Source organism: Heptranchias perlo, chromosome 22 (assembly GCF_035084215.1).
Source record: "Heptranchias perlo isolate sHepPer1 chromosome 22, sHepPer1.hap1, whole genome shotgun sequence".
NCBI lineage: Eukaryota > Metazoa > Chordata > Chondrichthyes > Hexanchiformes > Hexanchidae > Heptranchias > Heptranchias perlo.
Genome location: NC_090346.1, coordinates 33,324,602 through 33,347,078, shown reverse-complemented (window position 1 = coordinate 33,347,078; position 22,477 = coordinate 33,324,602). Strand labels below are relative to the sequence as shown.

At 42.0% G+C, this 22,477-nt stretch overlaps 1 protein-coding gene across 1 annotated transcript in view; it reads left to right on the top strand.

Moving 5' to 3' along the window:
* Positions 1-22,477, top strand: part of xylt1 (xylosyltransferase I) — a 222,886-nt gene that overhangs the window by 157,096 nt on the left and 43,313 nt on the right. The window contains exon 5 of the mRNA XM_068003219.1: positions 6,673-6,753. Within this exon, the coding sequence (XP_067859320.1) occupies positions 6,673-6,753 (81 nt within the window). The remainder of the gene's footprint in view (positions 1-6,672; positions 6,754-22,477) is intronic.

Below are 22,477 nucleotides of genomic sequence, written 5' to 3'. Positions count from 1 at the left end.
AGCAATGCATCCATCTTATGAATATAAATTTGTCTCCAAGTTGTTAAGTTGCCTTAATATTTTTTTAAATGTTGTATAACAACTGTAGCACATCACATTCCTGATGGGGCTCTGGGGAATAAAACTGATTACATTGATGGATAAATAAAGGACCATCAACCTCAAGTGTCTAGCATTGAATTAATACAATCTCTAACCAATTATACAGCCGAATAAGGGGTAATTTTGGGAGGCACTCCTGTCAGCGTGGAGTCTCATGAGATGCAAATGTGGATTGGAGTTAGGGCTATAGCATTGTAGCCCCAATTCTTTGACCTATGCTTTGACCCAAGCTAGGATCTGCTTTGGCAGTGGAGCCTCACAAAATGAGCTCTATAATATCTACCAAGCCATTCAGAACCCCATAGCATAGGCCCAGTTCCAGGGTGTGTGTTTTTTCTTTAATTCAATTTTTCTTCACAATGCACCTATGTTGTGTTAAAAATCATTCACACAATAAAGGGCCGATTTTAACCCTGCCCTGAAGAAACCAGGCAGGCAGTCAGTTAAAATGGCCCGTGGGACTTGCCCACACTGATCCTGCTGCCTTCCCGCGGGTTGCGATTTTAACCTGTTCTTTTGAGCAGGCGAGAGGGACACCAGCCAGAGAGCAGCGGGGTCCTTCTTTAAATATGCAGATCGGGCGCCGATGGCATCATCGGGATCCAGCTGCAATATTAACTGGAGGCCTGCAAGGGAAATGGTTGTGGCTTCCCCGTCAGGCCAACCCAGTAGGAAGAGGAGCCGGGGCCAGAAGAGGCCCAGAAAAGTAAATGGATTTTATTTCATTTTTTAGTTTCCCTGTGGGCCAGGAGGAGCTGGAGTGCTTCTCCGGACCCCACAAGTAAACCTTGGACCTCCCTTGGCCCAAGCTTCAAACCCCCTCCTCTGACCGCAATAGCCTCCTAAATACTTACCGGAGTGCTGGGGACCATTCCTTCTGCTCCCCGGCAGCGGCTTCCTGCCTCCCAAAATCCCGCTCCCGCCTGCAGGCCAGCTACAGCGTCCCGCCAGGATCGGGCACGAGGCTGATGCAGATGCGGCTCGGGAGTTAAAATCTCCTGAGCTTCCCGCTATGGACACTTTGACAGTTTGCCATCCACCTCCCCACCCCCCCCCCCCCCCCCCCCCCCCGCCTGAACGACTCAGGGCTACAATCTTTATATAGAAAAATACTTGTAGGTGAATGGCATTTGTCTATGTTCAATTTTAATTATGGTTTGATGACTCAGATATTCACTTGAAAACTGGCACAGTAGTCTAATGTAATGTGAAAAGGTGCAATTGTATTTGTGCTTAACCCTTCCCGATTGTTCATGGAACATGTTGGAGTTCTGACCCTGCTGGATTTTTACTAACTATTTTTACGTGCTGCATTATGGCACCATTTATGCTTCTCAATTTCCTTATTGCTCACCGCTTGACTTAACTTACACACTGCAGGTTTGATAGTTAACAGGGCAATGCTGAATGTAAAACTATACACAGGAACCTCATCTAATAAGTGGTGGGGATATGATTTCCTGATCCTCGCCTACAAATTATTTCTTGATCAATTTGCAATGATTACGCATCATCATTTATCTTCAGTGTGGATGTCACCGTACATCAGTAGCCTGGATCATAATGGCTGTCAGCCTCTGCTGCCTGAAAAAAATGGAATAAAAGCAGAACCATTATATATATGTATTTATATATATATCTCTTTCTATGTATTCTAAAAATAATAGATGCCCTAGAGTGATTTCAATACTATAATCATCTCATTACTGCCTTCTAATGACTTCTAAAAATCCATTATTTTATACATGACAAAAGAATGGAGTTTAATAAGCATACTGATGTGGGTGGAGTGGTGGGTAGCATTTTCGGAACAGCACATCGATGCCTAGGGTCGCCAACTCTGGTTGGACATGTTCCTGGAGGTATCATCACATGACCCTCCCGCCTCCAACCGCCCTGCCCCCATGCTCCTGCCATCGGTCGCCCAACACATCCATTATCACAACGCACCGCCTTCCCACGCCAAATGGAAAGCGAACAGACTTCATTACCCGAATGGATGATTCTTGACTGTCAGTCAAACAGCCATTCCCCCAACCCCCGCTATCGCCAATATTTGTATAACTAAGGAACAAAAGTGTTCAAAGTAAATAGAAAAAAAGCCACGTTTTTTTTTTAACACCGCAGTGATTTTTCTCCAGAGTTGCTGGAAGCAGTGCCCAGGAGAGCAATCTTTAATTCCTTGAGACTCCAAGACAATCCTGGAGGGTTGGCAAGCCTATCGATGCCCCAGCATTCTGTATCCTGTATAAAGCACTGGTCACCCCTCTGACTCCCTACGTGCAAAGCTCCCAGATTTAGCCGTAGTGTTAGGTGGAGCATAGACACTTATATTGCTTCCATCACCCAGGCGTATCTTGTGCACTTTCTAGAAACCAATGATAAAGCAACATAGCCAGAGGCCTGGGAGCAGGGCACCTGCCCATTGTTTCAGGAATGAAGCAGACATGGAGACCAAGCATAGGGATCAAACTTGAAATGGGGCCCAGCAAATGACTAAAATCTAACAAAGTAATCTGATAAGTGAATACTGTCAGTAGTTAGCAGAGATAAGGTTCAGAGGTGACCTGACAGAGGTTTTAAGATTACAAAGAGTTATGATAAGGGAATTAGTGATAGATTGTTTCCACTGGTCAGCAAGATAGTAAAGAGAGGGAACAAATTTAGGGTAACCACAAAAAGAATCATAGGGGAGACTAGAAAAAATATCTTTACACAAAGGATGGCGAGATTGTGGAATTCTCTGTCACAAACTGCTGATGAAGCAGAATCCCTATTTTTAAAAATTGCAATTAGATAATTGTTTGTAAAAGAAGAGTATTAAAGGGTATTAGGAATGAGTAGGAGTGAGGGATTAGGCTAGATGGCTCTTGTACAGAAAAACACTGGTGCAGACTTGATGGGCTGAATGGCCTGTTTGTGTTTTGTAACTTTCTGTGGGTGGACCTTTCCAAAGCCCTGGACCGCCGGCACTGCATCGCATGCAGCGAGTGGCTTATTGGAAAATTGCAGGTGCATTGCATATGATTTTTCTGATGCGTCATCGGCTGCAGATAAGGCAACACCAGTATCATGGGGGGCCTCAAAGTTCTGCTCTATGATTCTATTAACTGTCTGGGTTGTTGATTTGCCCAACCACATTCCCTCAGTTTCAGTGATCAATTTCATAAATGTCATTGCTGCCTGTTTTGTGACGGGTCTGTTTGGGAGCTGCCCAGATGTCAGGTAAAGTTTGTACAAGATAGCAATGCAGAAAGTGCTTTACAGGCAGCTGAAAGGTTTATCTTAGGATTGCCTCTGGCGCTCTTGGTATAAATGGGATTTAGCACCTGGTCAGTTCTGCCTCTTTCGAAAGGTTCTGAAATGTATGCAGTTTTTAATTCAAATATGGGAAAGGCATATTGATCTAGAGGACATTATTTTATCATCATATGCTGTGTTGATGATTGCAAACCAGATGTCACTGGAAAAGGCCTCCGTTACTAGTTTTCTCACCTCTAAATTTCCATTGCCTAATTAACATCCTGTGTGCTTCATACACTCCCCAGTGATCTGAGCTAATCAGCATTCTCTAATCTTCCGGCTTCATTTATGCGATCAGTAATTTCCACAGGCTTAATTTTGTTTTAATGGTGTTTTCTCATCTTTTTGAAGAAAAAAATCTAATCGCTCTTAAGGTTTTAGTACCATGAACTGTTAATGAAGTTACTTTCCCGTCCTGGTACTATAGGAACTCCATTATCTCACAGATGTACATGCAAAAGATAAAATGCCATACTGTGTTAATTAATGGTGTATGTTTATTTACTGCGAAGTATTTGATTTTCCCCTGTGTAGCTGTTCCTGTGATAAGATATTTATCTTTCATCCCTTGAGATACTACTCATGTATGTGTGTAATCCTGGTCTTGTTTCTGCATTATTTGGTATGGATTCACACACTCCTATCAATACGTAAAAATAAAAGCATTCTTTAAAAAAAACTACCCAATGGAATAAAACAAAAGCAAAATACTGTGGATTCTGGAAATGTGAAATAAAACAGAAAATGCTGGAGAAACTCAGCAAGTCAGGCAGCATCTTTGGAGAAAGAAAGAGTTAATGGTTCAGATCGAAGGCCTTTCATCAGACCAGGAAGATATTAAAAGAGTTGAAGTTTTTGAGCAAGTACAGAGCCAGGGAAAGGGGGGAGAGAGGCGAGGGGAGGGGAGGAAAGAACAAAAGGGAAGGTCTGTGATAGGGAAGAGGGCACGAATGATTAAATGACAAAAGGGATGATGGTGCAAGGCAAGGAAAGTGGTAATGGGACAGGTTAAGAAACAAAAGATTGATCAGTAGTAGCTGTAAATGGCAGCAGCAGAACCATTACCAGCATTAGCTGACAAAACATGGGAGCAGTGGTTATGATCTGAAGTTATTGAAATCAATGTTGAGTCCGGAAGGTTGTAAAGTGCCTAAATGAAAGATGAGGTGCTGTTCCTCAAGCTTACATTGAGCTTCATTGGAACAGTGTAAGAGGCCGAGGACAGAGAGGTCAGGGTAGGAGTGGGAAGAGGAATTAAAATGGCATGGGAGCGGGAGGGAAGGGGACACACCCTGGTCCACTCTTCCATCACCCCTAACACCCGCTCTCCTCCCCACGGCACCTTCCCGTGCGAGCGCAGGAGATGCAACACCTGCCCCTTCACCTCCTCCCTTCCCACTGTCCAGGGCCCCAAAGGTGAAACAGCGGTTTTCTTGTACTTCTTTCAATTTAGTATACTGTATTCCCTGCTCATAATGTGGTCTCCTCTACACTGGGGAGACCAAACGCAGACTGGGTGATCACTTTGCTGAACACCTCTGCTCTGACCGCAAGCGTGACCCTGACCTGCCGGTCGCTTACCATTTTAATTCCCCTTCCCACCACTACTCTGACCTCTCTATCCTCGGCCTCTTACACTGTTCCAATGAAGCTCAATGTAAGCTTGAGGAACAGCACCTCATCTTTCATTTAGGCACTTTACGACCTTCCAGACTCAACATTGATTTCAATAACTTCAGATCATAACCACTGCTCCCATGTTTTGTCAGCTAGTGCTGGTAATGGTTCTGCTGCTGCCATTTACAGCTACTACTGATCAATCTTTTGTTTCTTAACCTGTCCCATTACCACCTTCCTAGCCTTGTACCATCATCCCTTTTGTCAATTAATCACTCTTTCCCTCTACCCTATCGCAGACCTTCCCTTTTGTTCTTTCCTCTTCAACTCTTTTAACATCTTCCAGTTCTGATGAAAGGCCTTCAACCTGAAATGTTAACTCTGTTTCTTTCTCCACAGATGCTGCCTGACTTGCTGAGCTTCTCCAGCATTTTCTGTTTTTATCCCAGTGGAATAAAAATTGCTCAGTATTTAGAATCTGTTATTTCTTTTACTACTTGGTGTTTCTATTGAAATTCTTAAGAAAAGTACCATGAGGAACAAATCAATTACCACCAGCTTCCTTGTCACGGGTCTTAAGAGCACCAACAGAATATTACAGCTAAGCTTGAGTAGACTGAAGATATCTGAACTCCCATTTCCAAGATCTCAAATTCCCAAATCTGGACTGGTCCCTCAATAACACAGCTGTAGGATTTTTGAATCATTACACTGTAGTTATCGCCACAGACCATGCATGTCGTGAGAACCCAAATGTATTATTCTGAATCTCTATACCCTTCAATCCCTTAACCTGGCGGAAAAGACCCATCTCCTTTACCTAGTTTGTAGTGGGGAAAAAATAAGCTGAAATCAGCAGTTTAGGTAATTCAGTTTCCATTGCTTTGTAAACATCCTGAATTCAACCATTGAAAATAAGCAAACTCACCTTTATGGTGGATGACATTCTGAATTATCAAGTGTGGAGTTCTCACCAGTTATCAGCTCTATAACTTAATTTGCAGTTATGAGTCAACATGGTGTGCAAATGTTTCTTGCCCACCACCCCCTCGCTACAGTCCCACATTCCTTAAAAATGTTCCAAAAAGACCTCCCTCCGGTATTGTTCCTCTTCACATAGTTCTAAATCAAAGCATAAAAAATAGTAGGGAAAATGTTATTTAAACAACCCTGAATATTATCAGCATACAATATCCATAATCACTGTGTTCCATTCTTTCTCCCCAGTTAACCTACATTTTAGAGTATTGTGAAGATAGACCATTCGATAGGTTGTGTTAACACCACTTGGACGACAGCAGGGTCAGAAGCAAGAAGCAAGGGAGCGGGTGACACCCATGTGTTTCACGGCTCAGCCATTTTTTCTTTCACCCCCTATAAATAAGGTTGTTTTCACCAACATGAACTAGAGAGCCATCACTGTGACTGTTATGACAGTATGATCGTTGCAAAACTGGTGCCTAGAATAATAAGGGTGCATAAGATCTAAGGTCACGTGTTCACATAGTCAACCCAATGACACTGATAATCAAAGATTATTTTAAAATTGTGACGTAGGGGATGTAGAACGTTTTTCAATTTATTGAACTACAATAATCTATTTACCAGAGATGGGTTGTTAATTAGAATTTTGTAATATTTACTCCATAGGACTAACGATCAACTGGTGGCTTTCTTGTCAAGATACAGGAATATGAACTTTCTGAAGTCTCATGGCCGGGACAATGCAAGGTACTGTGCCTTTCATCAATTACCGCTTATTGACTCGTACACTCACTTTGAATATGTTTGATTTAGAATTGATTTTTCATAACTATAGCTGTGACTTGGCCAGTTTTTGGAAAATAGCCACATTGCTGGTATTCAGATGTCCCACCCAGTCCCAGCTGCTCACACCTGCCCAGTTGCAACGTTAAGCCGAAGCTACTACAAGAAAGCTATTCTACAAGCTGAGCTATGAAGGCTCAAGGTAGAACCTCTGTATTTAAAGTGGAGGGAGGTACTTAGAACCTACAGTAATATTCGGTTGCGAGTCAAGGGCTTCTTTAGAATGGGTACATTGGCTTGAAATGAGTGCTGTGCAGATTCACCAGAATGTTACCAGGGCTCTAAGGATTAAATTATGAGGAGAAATTACATAAACTAGGTTTGTATTCCCTGGAATAATTTTTAAAAATTTGTTCATGGGATGTGGGCGTCGCTGGTGAGGCCAGCATTTATTGCCCATCCCTAATTGCCCTTGAGAAGGTGGTGGTGAGCCGCCTTCTTGAACCGCTGCAGTCCATTTGGTGAAGGTTCTCCCACAGTGCTGTTAGGTAGGGAGTTCCAGGATTTTGACCCAGCGACGATGAAGGGACGGCGATATATTTCCAAGTCGGGATGGTGTGTGACTTGGATGGAACGTGCAGGTGGTGTTGTTCCCATGTGCCTGGTGCCCTTGTCCTTCTAGGTGGTAGAGGTTGCGGGTTTGGGAGGTGCTGTCGAAGAAGCCTTGGCGAGTTGCTGCGATGCATCCTGTGGAATATAGAAAGTTAAGCCGTGATTTGATTGAGGTTTTTAGGATTTTGAAAGGAATTTATAGGGTAGATAGAGAGAAACTTTTTCTGCTGGTGGAGGAGTCTAGGACAAGGGGACATAACCTTAAAACCAGAGCCAGGCCATTCAGGAGAAAAGTTAGGAAAGATTCCTTCATGCAAAGGGTGATAGAAGTGTGGAACTCTCTCCCACAAAAAGCAGTAGATGCTACCTCAATTAATAATTTTTAAATTTGAGATCTATAGATTTTTGCTAGCCAAGGGTACTAAGGGATATGGAGCCAAGGCACGTAAATGGAGTCAGGATACAGATCAGCCATGATCTCGTTGAATGGCGAAACAGGCTCGAGGGGCTGAATGGCCTACTTATGTTCCTGTGTAACTCATCATTTATTCACCCAATGTCATTGGTTTTATCACCAAATCAGAGGACCTATTCAGCTGACAATGCTGGCAAAATTATCCTTGTCTTGTTCATACAGATACATGCAGCTGCCCCAATATTACTTACCCCAAACACCAGATAGATTTACTTTGAACTGCCCTCCTTACCCCGCAATTCAGAATGGGAGATACATGACTTGAAAACTTCAAGTCTGACAAACTCCATGAGCAGCAAATAGTGAAAAGATTTGTAATGTAGTGAGCAGTAAATTGCCTAGAAAGGATTTATTTACACTGGCATAGAATCTGGTGCACTTATACTAAAGTTGTTTTGATATAAAACCAATCCTTGGTATCTAAGGTGAATTTTATACCAGTGTAGGTGGTTCTACAATATATTATGACTGCTCGTGTTCCATTTACATTGGAAAATTTCGTCCTGATTCGCTCCCAGTGCCACTGTTGTTGAGAATGCCCTGTTTATATTGTAGGGCCATTTCTACAGCACTGGATCAATCCTAAAATAACACAGGCTTGTAATTCACAGTTTTAAAGTCATAAGCAGCCATTAACCTGGTGGTGCTGGTACTTTCGCCTGTGACTGGAGAAAGTCCTTACAGCCTAGGGATAGAAAAACCAACACACTGGCCCATATGGAAGCAAGGTGGGAGGGCTTCAGCTGCTTGGTCCATTGGTGGCCATGTTTTTTTGGCTGCCTCCGCCTGATTTATGACTATTTTGCCCCCAGCTCGAATTTCCAGTTGGATATGGGGCAGGTCATGGATTTCCCATCGAAACCAGGTAGAAGCTTCATCAATATATTTGAATACAGCCAAAGTGGTGTCACTTGAACATTGACACCATTTTGTGTACTTTCCGCCCCCATAGCACCAATTGCTGTTCGTACCCACAAACCTTGGGCGTTGGATGAAGTCAGATATCAATTTCAGACGGGAAGAAATTAAAGGGGTGATTCCGAGTACTGTTTGAAATAGATTTTTGACTGCGGCAAGTGGTTTGGTGATGATTAAAGGCACTCTGTGAAGAGGATTTGCAAGAGGGATTTTTGTGAACCCATTGTTTCAAGTAGCCCAGTCCTTTGCTCTGTGAAGTCCCTCTAGGAATACTGTAATAGTTGCAATATTTGGAGTAAGAGGAGAAGGAAGAAGTAAATGGGGATGCTGCTCAAGCTATAAGGAAGACTGCTTGGGATGACAATTACTTTCCCAACCGAGTGAACGTTCCTGCACTTAACAGAAGTGCAGTGCATGCAAAGACTAGGCTTCACCAGCAGGGAGGTAGGGATAGACTCATGTCGCCTGCAGCCAACTTCCAGGGCAAGCACAACTGTTGCAATAAAGATCACTGCAGCTCTGATCTTCTTTTGCCTGCAGCTGCTTACAGCCTGCCACAAGGGACATCAGAAATATTATGGGTTTTTATACCTTGCATCCTCCGTAAACTTGAGTTCATCCAAAACTCTGCTGCCCAAATCCTAACTCGCACCAAGTCTCGTTCACCTGTGTTCACCGACCTACATTGGCTTCTGGTCCAGCAACACCTCGATTTTAAAATTCTTATCCCTGTTTTCAAATCTCTCCGTGGCCTCACCCCTCCCTATAACCTCCTTAAGCCCCAGAACCCTCTGAAATCTCTGCGCTCCAACAATTCTGGCTTCTTGCGCATCCCCGATTTTCATCGCTCCACCATTGCCATGCTTTCAGCTGCCTAGGCCCTAAGCTCTGGAATTCCCTCCCAAAACCTCTCTGCCTCTCTACCTCTCTCTCTCCTTTAAGACACTTCTTAAAACCTACCTCTTTGACCAAGTTCCTGTCCTTATCTCCTTATGTGCCTCTGTGTCAAATTTTGTGAAGCACCTTGCAACGTTTTGCTATGTTAAAGGTGCTATGTAAATGCAACTTGTTGTTGTAGATATTTCCGTGAGCTCAGTGTCACCAGCCACTCCCATAAGTGGACCTTGCACCTCCTACAGTCTGGAGTTTACCTTGATACTCAACATCGAGGTAAACACTAGTGGGATCCAGGAACCGAAACAAAGAACCTTTACTCTTTACACCAGCTGCTGGAATGTGTCATATGATTCTCCACTGTTTGAAAAGTGGACAGAATATACACTCCATCAGACCAGGACAGGCTATAATTCAGGCAGCTTATTTAAATAAAACAGAAAAATGGACAATATACAGTATAAAACAGTGGATCATATAGTTCACTATCCTCAATATGTAAAATAATCAGTACGCAACACACTTTCACTCTGTAGACCTTAAGACGCTTCTTGTGCTTGAACTTAGAAGATTAAGGGGTGATCTAATTGAAGTGTTTAAGATAATTAAAGAATTTGATAGGGTAGATAGAGAGAAATTATTTCCCCTGGTGGGAGAGTAACCTTAATATTAGAGTTAGGCCGTTGAGGGGTGATGTCAGGAAGCATTTCTTCACACAAAGGGTAGTGGAAATCTGGAACTCTCTTTGCCCAAAAAGCTGTTGAGGCTGGGGGTCAATTGAAAATTTCAAAACTGAGATTGATAGATTTTTGTTAGGCAAGGGTATTAAGGGATATGGAACCAAGTCGGGTAAATGGAGTTGAGATACAGATCAGCCATGATCTAACTGAATGGTGGAAAAGACTCGAAGGACTGAATGGCCTACTCCTGTTCCTCTGTTCCTAAGTGCTGTGAAACTTGCCACAGCCTCAAACTGACCTAACTTCTCTGGTCAACACAAACTTAGACACAGAACTTCCCTTCCGACTGGAAAGCTGAAAACTACCTCCCCTGTAAAACCAGCTTCCCACAACAATAGAATCCAGACTCCCTTTTGAAGTTATACTGAAACAAAAGGCAATAGATGGCTGTGTCTCCCATGATTACATTAGATCAACAGCCATTCACAAAAGGTTGCAGCTCTTTTATCAATATTAATGAATAGCTAATCTTTCACAATGGCATACAACGTTTGCAATGCAATATGAAATCTACAACCACATAACAAAATTAGCATCTTAGACTACCTATTGTATTTTCCTTGTGAGGCCTCCCTCAACCACCCAGCTTTTAAAAGAAGGGTGCTTTCTGAGCTCTTACTGTTCCTTTGAGCTATACCCTGTGTGACCTTGGGTTTTAACTCCTCACATACGGATTGCAACAATGAAGAATCCAAATCAAAAATGTATTACAGACAAAAAAAAACACATTTTTGTCACAATGGGTAAGATTGAGTGATGATGTATTGTCAGGAAAGCTTTTGTCAGGAAAGCCAGCACACTAAAATCGGCTCCATTATGGGTATGCAATTTGCCCCATCAGATTTCCCACTCTGTGCTTCCCCCAGCCAATGCTTTATATCCAGGTGCTGAATACAAAAATCTATCCCATTATGTCCAATTACTGCAGAGCAGCAATCAACAAAGTAAATAGTACGCTGAAACATTCGTCCAAAACAGTTCATTTTTGATTGAAAGTCTTGATCTGCAATTTCATTGCTGCTGCACTATTGGCTGTTTGCCCTTTGAGATGATAAAGATCTTTGGGCAATGTTTTTTGTGAAAAATCTCTGCATTAACGTCAGCGATTATCACCTTATTAGTCCTTGGAGATCCTGTGGGTATCTCAGAATTGGATCTGTTCTTTTCGGTTTGTTGCTTTTTAATCAGTCATTTCATTATGTAAATTGGGCATGTTCTCACTGGAAAAGAGAAGGGTGAGAGGCGATCTGATTGCCGTTTTTAGGATTCTATAGGAACTAGACAATGCAGACCATGACAAGCTATTTCACCTTGTCCACAACAGTAAAACCAGAGGACACGTCCTGCGCTTAAAAATGGGGTAAATTTATAAGGGGACTAATTAATATGTGTTTACCTATAAATATTCTGGCTATTAAAAGAAGCTTTCACCAGTCACATCTAGCCGAGCAAAGACAGATAAACAGCAAGTTGGCAGCTCCTCATTTAACTCAGTGCACAAATTCCTGTTCTTGGCTGTCTGTTGGCATTGTTCTCTGAGAGTCTTATTTAAAATCGCCAATCCTATGCAAATTATGGTATAAAAGGCCAGCCAGTGAAATTCCAGAGTTTACAGCTCCCAGGGTTATTGCACTCAGCACGCTCATTTAAAGAAAGGTTAGTTGCATGCTGCATGCGGGTGGCATTTCTTAGAGCAGGACTGCACCTTCATTTTTGCTGCAATTGTATTGGAAGTTATGTTGATCAGTTCCAATGCTTCCCTCACTGCATTTGATGGAAGAGGATGTTAAAGGCTCATTAAAAAAAAGGGATTGTAGGGAGATCAGACTGAACAGAGGTGGACTGCCCTCGCCTGCCATTACTTTGCGACTATATATTCAAGCCCAAGCACAGCTACCTGGCAGTGACAGAGAAGAACCACCCTGTGCAGGCTACAGTTCAACACAGGAGGCAATTACAGAGCTGTCATCATCTGTCACAACCAGACCTGCAGATAACTTTCACAAGTGGGGCAGTGCTACCAGTACCAGTCAAGGTCAGCATCCCTCTTAACTTTTATGCCTTTTCCAGGCCATCACAAGAGATATCTATACTCATTTGCAGTGACAAACAGATGCATTGTTCAACAGCACCAACACTTCCATCTCACTGACCAGCAGCAAAAACACAACAATGTTGTTGGACTTCATATTATCTTAGTGGTGCCATTTGATCCCATGTCCCATTCCTTTGGGAATAGAAGTCTCCACCTGCACTGATTGTCTGCCAAAGTAAGGTTTGTTCACCTCTATCTACAGATGGCAATGTGAGGGTACCAGCTGGTAAGCACAGAGCACCTCAATTGCTTGGCATCCCTTCTAATCACTTCAGATAGGGGATTCCTAATGGAAAATTAATCGGTGCCAATAATGGTGTGGGGCAAAAAATAGATTACAACAATTGGCGCAAAGGCTGAAGAGAACCTAAATGCCAGCAGGAAAGAACCAAAATAATTAAGAAAAATTGTTAAGCAATGGCTGAAATACACTTACCTTAACATTACAACATCCTTCATGACAGCCGCCTGGCAACCCTGGATGTCCATTTCACGTGGGTGCGATTCACATGGGCCATTCTCAAGCTCCATCTCGATCTCTGTCTCAATCAGCCACAGTCCCAGTTATACTTCCTGTCTTAGTTTCAGTTTCAGTCCCAGTCCCAGAGGAAAAGGCAAAACATGGGAACAAGAGATCCGTGTTTTTCAAGCACACCGCCTAATAGGTCAAACAATGATTGGTATTGATGGCATTTATGGAGTGAACATGACTCTTTTATTCTAATCTAGAAAGGTGGCTTGTATAATAGCCCAATTTAGGGGCAAAATATAAGAAACGACAAATATGGAATTTATGTTTGAAATTAAAATACATCCAGTTCAGGTTATATTTTAGCTTCTTCCCAAATGATTACATTAATCATACATCTCTTGTACCAAAAACTGGAATGTTGAGTTGGGCACATAGTTGCACAAATTCGACAGATTTGAATAATTTTGACTGAAATGGTTATGCTGACATTTATGGGAAATGATTGTCTTTTCAAATCCAATATGCTAGCCAAGGAGTTGGATAATATTACGTTAGCTGCTGTATTTATGCAGCTTTTTTAAACGGACTAGCTTTCAGTGAATGTGCAGCAAACCTTTTCAAGCTTCTGTAACATGTCTTTGATCTAAACATTCTTTTATTCGTCTAATCATGCTGATTGGAGCAGGTGACCTCAGTCTATTGACAGTAATCCATTGAAGGGAATAGACTACCTTTGGAAACCCTAGACTATTATCTTTCTCACAGTGCCTAGCCTAATAATTCAGAATAAATCACTATCTGCCTACATTATATACTGAGCTGGATCCTCCTTAAAGATCCCACCCAAAATCAGAGAATGATGGAAATTTTGGGCAGCGGAACCTACCGCTGCTTCACCGCCCGACCTGCATTTCCCTCCCCCTCCCCCTGCCCCAGTTGGGACCAATGCTGGCCATTCTTCCCCACCTGCAAGCCGCAAATGGTGCGGGGCTTCTCCCCGGCAGATTTTCCTGGCGCCCTCCCCTGCTACCGCCGATTCCCAGGGCTACCACGTGGAAGGTGGCGGTAGGCCCCAGGAAGTGGGGGGTAATGGCCCTGAGATGCCCTCATTGTAAGGAAAAGGCATTAGAGCGGCCTCATCTCCCTCCATTACACCCCCAACCTGCTGAAGGCCCGGTCTTGGCTCAGACCATCAGTGGGACATTTCTGCCAAACTTTGAGGTGCTTCTGCCCCTTTAATGCCACTTCTGCCTCTTCTGGTGCTGCAATAGCGATCTTTGCAGCACTGGCAGAATTTTCATCTTCTGTAGAGACGGACTCCCTCTTGGTGGCAGCAATCCCATTGCTTATCAAATGACCCTTTACCCAGGAAAATGGATTGAGGTTATGGTGGGGTCAAAGCAGCAGGTGGAAGTCCACCCCTGCCCTTACCCACCAATAAGAAGAGAATCCAGGTACTGTGTTCACTTCAGATTGTTTTAAATTAGGGAGCAGTTTTGTTTTTATTTTATTTAATGAAGTTAATAATAAACAGATCTATGAATATTTTGCTATTCTGGTTTAGAAACTTCTTCAAAAAATAAGTTATGAAAGGTTTGGCGGTAGAGTTCGCACATTTACTAACTATAGGAGTAATAATATTGTGACTTGGTACTAAATGAATGGATTATTAACTTCTGCCTACGCTCCTAAATTTGTTCCCAAAAGTAAATATTTCTAATTCATGTTAGTACACACCCAAGGGTAACTTTTTTTTTGCTTGTTAAGTTGCAATTTACGTGGATTGTATTTTTCTTTATCTGTTCGTGGGATGTGGGCGTCGCTGGCAAGGCCAGCATTTATTGCCCATTCCTAATTGCCCTTGAGAAGGTGGTGGTGAGCCGCCTTCTTGAACCACTGCAGTCCATGTGGTGAAGGTTCTCCCACAGTGCTGATAGGTAGGGAGTTCCAGGATTTTGACCCAGCGACGATGAAGGAACGGCGATATATTTCCAAGTCAGGATGGTGTGTGACTTGGAGGGGAACGTGCCTGCTGCCCTTGTCCTTCTAGGTGGTAGAGTTCGCGGGTTTGGGAGGTGCTGTCGAAGAAGCCTTGGCGAGTTGCTGCGCTGCATCCTGTAGATGGTATACACTGCAGCCACGGTGCATCGGTGGTGAAGGGAGTGAATGTTTAGGGTGGTGGATGGGGTGCCAATCAAGCGGGCTGCTTTGTCCTGAATGGTGTCGAGCTTCTTGAGTGTTCTTGGAGCTGCACTCAACAAGGCAAGTGGATAAAGGCAAGTATCAAATTCCTCAGGATTTACTTCATTTCCATATCACATTAATTTCTTCAATTTATAGTTCAATGGAAAGCACCGGAGGGAACCAATTGAGAGCCCTTGGTGGTGAGATATTGCCTAAAGGATAAGTCTTTCAGTGAGCTCTGACGAATGGGCATTGTTTCAAGCCTGGCAATGCTTTGGATGAGGAGCAGGAGACCAAGGCCAGGGACAGTTTGTAAGGATGTTGAGCTTCGATGGGAATGCAATCTCAGATCTGCGTCAGCTTCTGGAACCAGAGCTAAAACCACTGAACAACATCCACCGGCAATGTTAGGGATAGTGAAAGGACCACCACACATGCCTATGCCACAGGGTGCTTCTGATCACCAGCCAGATAAATTACTCAGATTAGCCAGTATGCAGTTGACTAGTGCATTACAGAGGTAATAGATGCCTTCTCCTACCATGCGCTCTCTTACATCAAATTCAGCTGTGGCATACAGCATCAGCAACAGGCTGGCCCAACTTTGCCAGTAGTGTCCCATTCTGAGTACCAGCTGCCGTTGCTTACACTGACCTTGCCATTCAGGCACCTGCCGATAATGCTCTCTTTTAATCAACAGAAAGAGTTACTGCTTTCACAACTTCCAGATGAAATGTCACAAGTTTGCTAGCTCAAGATGGCAAACTAGAATGAGGACTTTTGTGTAGTCTATTCCATCTGTGTAAAGGGTCAATACATGTACGATCTTTTATAGCTGCAAGTATGCATGTCTGCCTCGTAATAATAATTCAGAAATATCCTCATCATCTATCTTTCATGCTTCACTTACAGCGAGATACTGGCTAAATTGAAGTTAACAATACTTTTGTGTGAAACTATTCAGGCAAACATGGTTACATCCTCCTTAGATTGGCATTCTGCCCATGTTATATAATTGGCACCCACATCTATAGTAAGACAATAGAAAATCAGACCCTTGTATAGTAGTGACATCATTGATAGTAAGCTTCATTGCTTAACTTGGCATTTCAAATCGGATATCTTCTTTCTCATATCTCTTTGAATATAATGGTTTGTGGAGCTTTCTCCAACTGCCCAGGCTTTCGCATCTGCTGGGCTCACTGCTTAGTGACAAGTATTTATCCATTCCCTCTCACCGTTCACAGTAATATGAAGGATGTCATAGCTAAAGCAGGCCTGTCCACGACTTATTGTCTGGTTCAATCTGTGCACCCCATAGCCGGATTGATGTATTGAGCATTGTTCACACTGCTAATGTGCCAATTCAGGAGTAATACTGATTCAGCGTCATTATTGATTGGCTGCTCAGTGATATTTTATTTGTAAGTCACTCAAAGTATGTTCCTGAGTGTACTAACAAAAATGAGAGAAAAATGAACTGATTTTATGCACAGTAAGTACTCGAAGAGCAAATTAAATCCCCCAAAATTATGATTAACGTCAGTGTCACTTTTATTTCCTCATCCTATCGATTTTTAAAATTGTGATTACGAGTGACATCAATGGGGAACTGGCCTTGATAACTTTTTAAGATGGACAGTGTGAAGGAGAAAATTAACCAAAACAGAAGCAGTCAATACCCCAGGATCCTTTACTGATCTTATTTCAATTGTGCATGTCACTCCAGCTTATTCAAAGTCAGTTGTCCTAAATATGTCATCAGCATCTACTGTTTGAACACAGATTTAAAATATGGGCGGATTTAAAAAAAAGAACAAAAGTGTACGAAAGTTCATTATTCTGTATAAATGATCTTTAAAAAGTGCCCTGAGAGTGAGACTTGCTCTTCCGTCAGTTTTACCAGGAAACCGTTTTCACTTTGGCAAATAACTGTCGCCCAGTATATTGAGCTTGTTCTTTGTGTGTTTGATGACACATGTCAAGGACTCATATGATTTTTCTTCAAAAATAAAATTTGATTGCAGCAAACTATTTAAATCTGATGAAAGAAGAAAGAAAGACTTGCATTTATATAGCGCCTTTCATGACCTCTGGATGTCGTAAAGCGCTTTACAGCCAACACGGGAATTTGCACACAGCAAGGTCCCACAAATAGAAAGATGATCAGATCATCTGTTGTAGGTGTTGGGTGAGGGATAAATGTTAGCCATAACACCAGGAGAACTCCCCTGCTCTTCAAATAGTGCCATGGGGTCTGTTACCCGAGAGGGTAAACGGGGCCTCGGTTTAACATCTCATCCGAAAGTCAGCACCTCCAACAGTGTAGCACTCCCTCAGTACGGCACTGAGGTGTCATCCTTGATTATGTGCTCAAGTCTCTGGAGTGGGACTTGAACCCACAACCTCCTGACTCAGAGGCAAAAGCGTTACCACTGAGCCCAGGCTGATGGCTGATTGATGAATATCCACTGTGAGACACTTACCCAGAATTGTGTGCCACCTCTTCATCTCTTAATTGCTCTGTGTTTTGTAGATAAGCAATGCTGAACAGTTTAATATGCTCCATTCTGGCTTTAATTTTGTCTCTTACCAACAAAAATGGTGAAATTCTCACAATCTGTTTACAATTATGCCACAATGGTTATAAAGTGTTGTGTCCTGAGTTCATCCAGGAGACAAAATGCAGATGGAACTGGAAATGGTTCCATTAACTCAGCAGAAAGAACAGGCAAGCTTGCTAATCCAGTGTACACAATAAAATTGCATGTATTAACAAGCATTGAAAGATTCTGTCCATCTTGTTTTAATTTCCTGTTCATTCCATTAGGCTGTGCTATATCTACTTGTTTTCTGTGATTGCAAGATCATTAATATAGTAGTACAAGTTCCTAACATCATATCAGAGCAGCCAAGAGAGCACATTTGAAGGTGATTTGGGAAACATAAACACAAAGCTGCAATGAATTTACAAGCTGGCCATCTCAGTTATAATATTCTAGGGATCAACCTACAAAAAAGATTTGTCTCACTGCTGTGTTAATGCCTTAAGGTGTGTACATTCCTCTTGTTTTACCAGATCATGGAGTTATTCCATATTAGCTATCAACATTATGAAAAGCTGTAAAATTATCCTGAAGCACATTTTGTTTGCATTTTTTAAACAGTGAGGTTGTCTTTATGTTTGAGTTATAATTTTCTGCTTACAATTTTTAGGTTATATTATACTGTGATAGCAAACAGTCACTAAGAGCAGACAGATTTAGTTTAAACAGTTGATTTTTTTGAAGTTAATATTTTCTAGTCTTAAGATTCTAAAAATCATTACAAATATGAAATGGTGAGACAAGCTTTTTCCATTAAATTCATTGTTCATGCACAGTAAAAGTGAAGTGATGTAGTCATACTAAATGTTGATGGAACTCTTAGGGCTTCAATCTCACATCTCCAAGAATGAATTAATTTTTAAAAATTCAACAGATGGATTAAGGATTTTATTGCTTTTAAATATTATTTATTTTAAGATGCACATATATATTAAAGTCTGTGGGTCACCATAAATTATAAGTGAAATTTGAAAAAGAGTGATTACTTTTGTGAGCGTACGTGCATGTAAGAGAGAAATAATGCATGGTCCAAAACTGATCAGACGGGATTATCAAAGGATTTTTTCGGCTGCCCAGTTGTAGTGTATTACCAGTGTGCATGTAGGTAGATAATTAATATTTAATTTCATGTGGAGAAGCTGATCCTGCTTCTCTTCTAGTTTCGTCTTTGATTAAATACACAAGCTAAATCCAATTACTGAACCATTACTGAAATGATAATTAGCACTCCAAAGAATTCTCATCCGTGGATCCTATTTATCTGGCTATTGTAGAATCTAAAATTTGCCAATTTCTCATATTGTCACAAAATTGTGCTTGAAATTTTGCTTTCTTTTTTTCAAAATAATACCCCTCTCATATTTCTCAAGTAGGTAATAATTCACTTATCTAATATATTTGCCAGACATTTGTTAGTCCAGCTGGGGAGCGTGTAAAACAGTGCCATAATAACACAATAGGTTGGAAAAGTATATTCCACTGACTGAACCTTAGAGGTCCTGGTAAACAGCAATTTTGAAAAAATGAGACGCTTTTTGGACTGGGGAGCTACAAACTTGCACAGGAGACAACGAACGTGACAGTACTTAAAGCCCAGGTCAATTCAGGGTCCTCTGTTGTGAGGATCCGAGAGGAAGTGTTAGAAGAAATAGCACTATTTGAAAAAGAGAACCAAGGTTAGGCACGTGTAGCAGCTTGTCTTAATATGAGTACAGAGGACATATATGCACAAATTGTCTGAGTCATTAAATATATAATAGATGAAAAATTGCAGTACTCACACACACAACACATAGAATTTTACAACACAGAAACAGGCCATTTGGCTCAACCAGTCTGTGCCAGTGTTTATACTCCACACAAGCCTCCTCCCACTATATTTACTTCATCTCATCCTATCGACATATCCTTCTATTCCTTTCTCCCTCATGTACTTATTTGCTTCTCCTGAATGAATTAATAATAACATAAAGATTAATAAATTGCCAGGTGCCAAATCGACCAGTCAATATGGAGATGGACACATATGACCAATAAAGCTAAAAGTAGGAGTTATGACTCATATATGCATCTACATTATATTAAAGGACATCTATAATATATTAAATACATTTATGATAAATATCCAGACCCTGAAATTCTGCAGGGGTACTCCAGGTCTCCCTCTGTAACTTCATCAGGTGACTGGCGAAGCCCCCAGAGAAGTCAGTTACTCCCTTATCCTAGAGGTTCTGCTGGTTTCCCACCAAAGTTACAGCAGGAAACCAGGCACTAGTGGAGCACAGTGCCACCACTGGCAGGAAGGTGTGATTACAGAATGACAAGTTTATATGGGCAGTTTTACATTTTGGGAATTTCTAATGGAAGTACAAAATAAGGGCAGAATATATAACTTTGAAGTGGGGACTGAATTACATTGGTGCACCCTGGTCCAATTATCCCTTGCCCTCTAACCCTGCTTTACCTGAAGACTACACTTGGCCTTGACTCCCTGTGTGCAGTGTCATGAAAGATTGACTAATATGTAACATATATGTACTGACAGAGGGAAATATTAAGAGATATGTGACGAGGAATGTAGTACAAGTAGAGTAGCAGGCTAATGCAAATTACATATAATTCATGATTGCAAAGAAATGTTGCTGCAGAAAAAATTTTCTGTAGCTCAAATCACCTTGTCTTAATCTACAATGCTCTTATGCTTAAAGCCCAAACTTGCACAGGAGGACAAGGAATGGAACAGTGGTGGACCCTCACAGGAGAAGAAATACTGTGGCGAATCCAGCCACACAGGTTATAGACACAGTAGTAGGAGCTTCTATTAATGCTTTTGTGGTCCAAAATCTAAGAACAGCGCAGAGAAGATTGGGGGGATATTTGATAGAGGTGTTCAAAATCATCAAGGGTTTTGATAGAGTAAATTAAGAGAAACTATTCCCAGTGGCAAAAGCGTTGGTAAGCAAAGGACACAGATTTAAGGTAACTGGCGAAAGAACCAGAGGTGAGATGAGGAGTTTTTTTTACACAGCGCGCTGTAATGATCTGGAATGCACTGCCTGAAAGGGCAGTGGAAGCAGATTCAATAATAACTTTCAAAAGGGTATTGGATAAATACTTGAAGGGGAAAAATTTACAGAGCTATGGGGAAAGAGCAGGGGTGTGGGACTAATTGGATAGCTCTTCAAATTGGGCCAAATGGCCTCTTCCTATGCTGTATCATTCTATGAACTGTTTTCACTTACTTGGAGACTGCTTACAAACAACAATCAGGGAGGGCTTCAAAGACCTTATAGGGACTTATTGTTCTATACTTGGACAGATCAGTGGGAATCATGAGCAGATGGCCTGCAGCAGTGGCATGCAGAATCACAGGAGCAGGCGAGTGACGCTGATATCAGAGGCAATTAACCCACAATTGGCACTGGTGTATTTATATTAGAATTATTCACAGACAATGGGCCTGCTCTCTCACAGGCAGCACACCCGTTGGCTCAGCAACCACCCACCACTACTGCTCCCTCAGACTAGAGCATTTAAGGGCAGGGCACATGCACAACATTTTTGTTGAAGGACATTTATTACAAGCAGCAAACACAACAGAAAACATATTGAATACATACACCACATGCAGTTAGAGTTGTCATCTTTGTTCTTGATGTATCCCTGAAGATTTCATCGCATGGCCTCCCGCCTCCAACTGCCCTGCCCAGTTAAACGGCCATTTTTTTTTGTTTTATTCATTCTCGGGATGTGGGCATCGCCGGCAAGACCAGTATTTATTGCCCATCCCTAGTTGCCTTTGAGAAGGTGGTGGTGAGCCATCTTCTTGATCCGCTGCAGTCCATCTGGTGAAGGTACTCCCACAGTGCTGTTAGGAAGGGAGTTCCAAGATTTTGATGCAGCGATGAAGGAACAGTGATATATGTCCAAATCGGGATGATGTGTAACTTGGAGGTGGTGGTGTTCCCATACACCTGCTGCCCTTGTCCTTCTAGGTGTTGGAGGTCGCGGGTTTGGGAGGTGTTATCGAAGAAGCCTTGGTAAGTTGCTGCAGTACACAATGCAGCCACGGTGCGCCGGTGGTGAAGAGAGTGGATGTTTCAGGTGGTGGTTGGGCTACCGATCAAGCGGACTGCTTTGTCTTGGATGGTGTTGAGCTTCTCGAGTGATGTTGCAGCTTCATCTATCACCAATAATTTTGTAACTAATAAATAAAAGTGTTAAAAGGAAATGAAAAAAAAAACACTTTTTAATGCACCTATGACTTTTCTCACAAGTTGCTCACAGCAGTGTCCAGGAGATTAATTTTTAATTCTTGGTGACTCCAGGACAATCCTGGAGGGTTGGCAACCCAACGTGCAGTCAAACACTACATGTACGCAGTCACTAAATAAATATTTTGCAGCCCACCACTCTTTTATTGTTAAAAAGGAAGTGCCATTTTTCAGAAGAAAAACAATTAACCTAGAAATTGCAGTCAACAGTATTATGAGACAAATGCTTAATGCATTCTGCTGATATTCCTCCAGCCCACTATTTTAACACAGGGATAACCCATTTTAAATAAATGGATTAATACCTCTGTTAAAACAGCCATAAGTGGAATGTTAAAGGAACATGTTAACCAAGCACATTAAATCCCTGACAAATCCCCCCCCCCCCACCAAAAAGCAGGATGCCCATGACACAGTC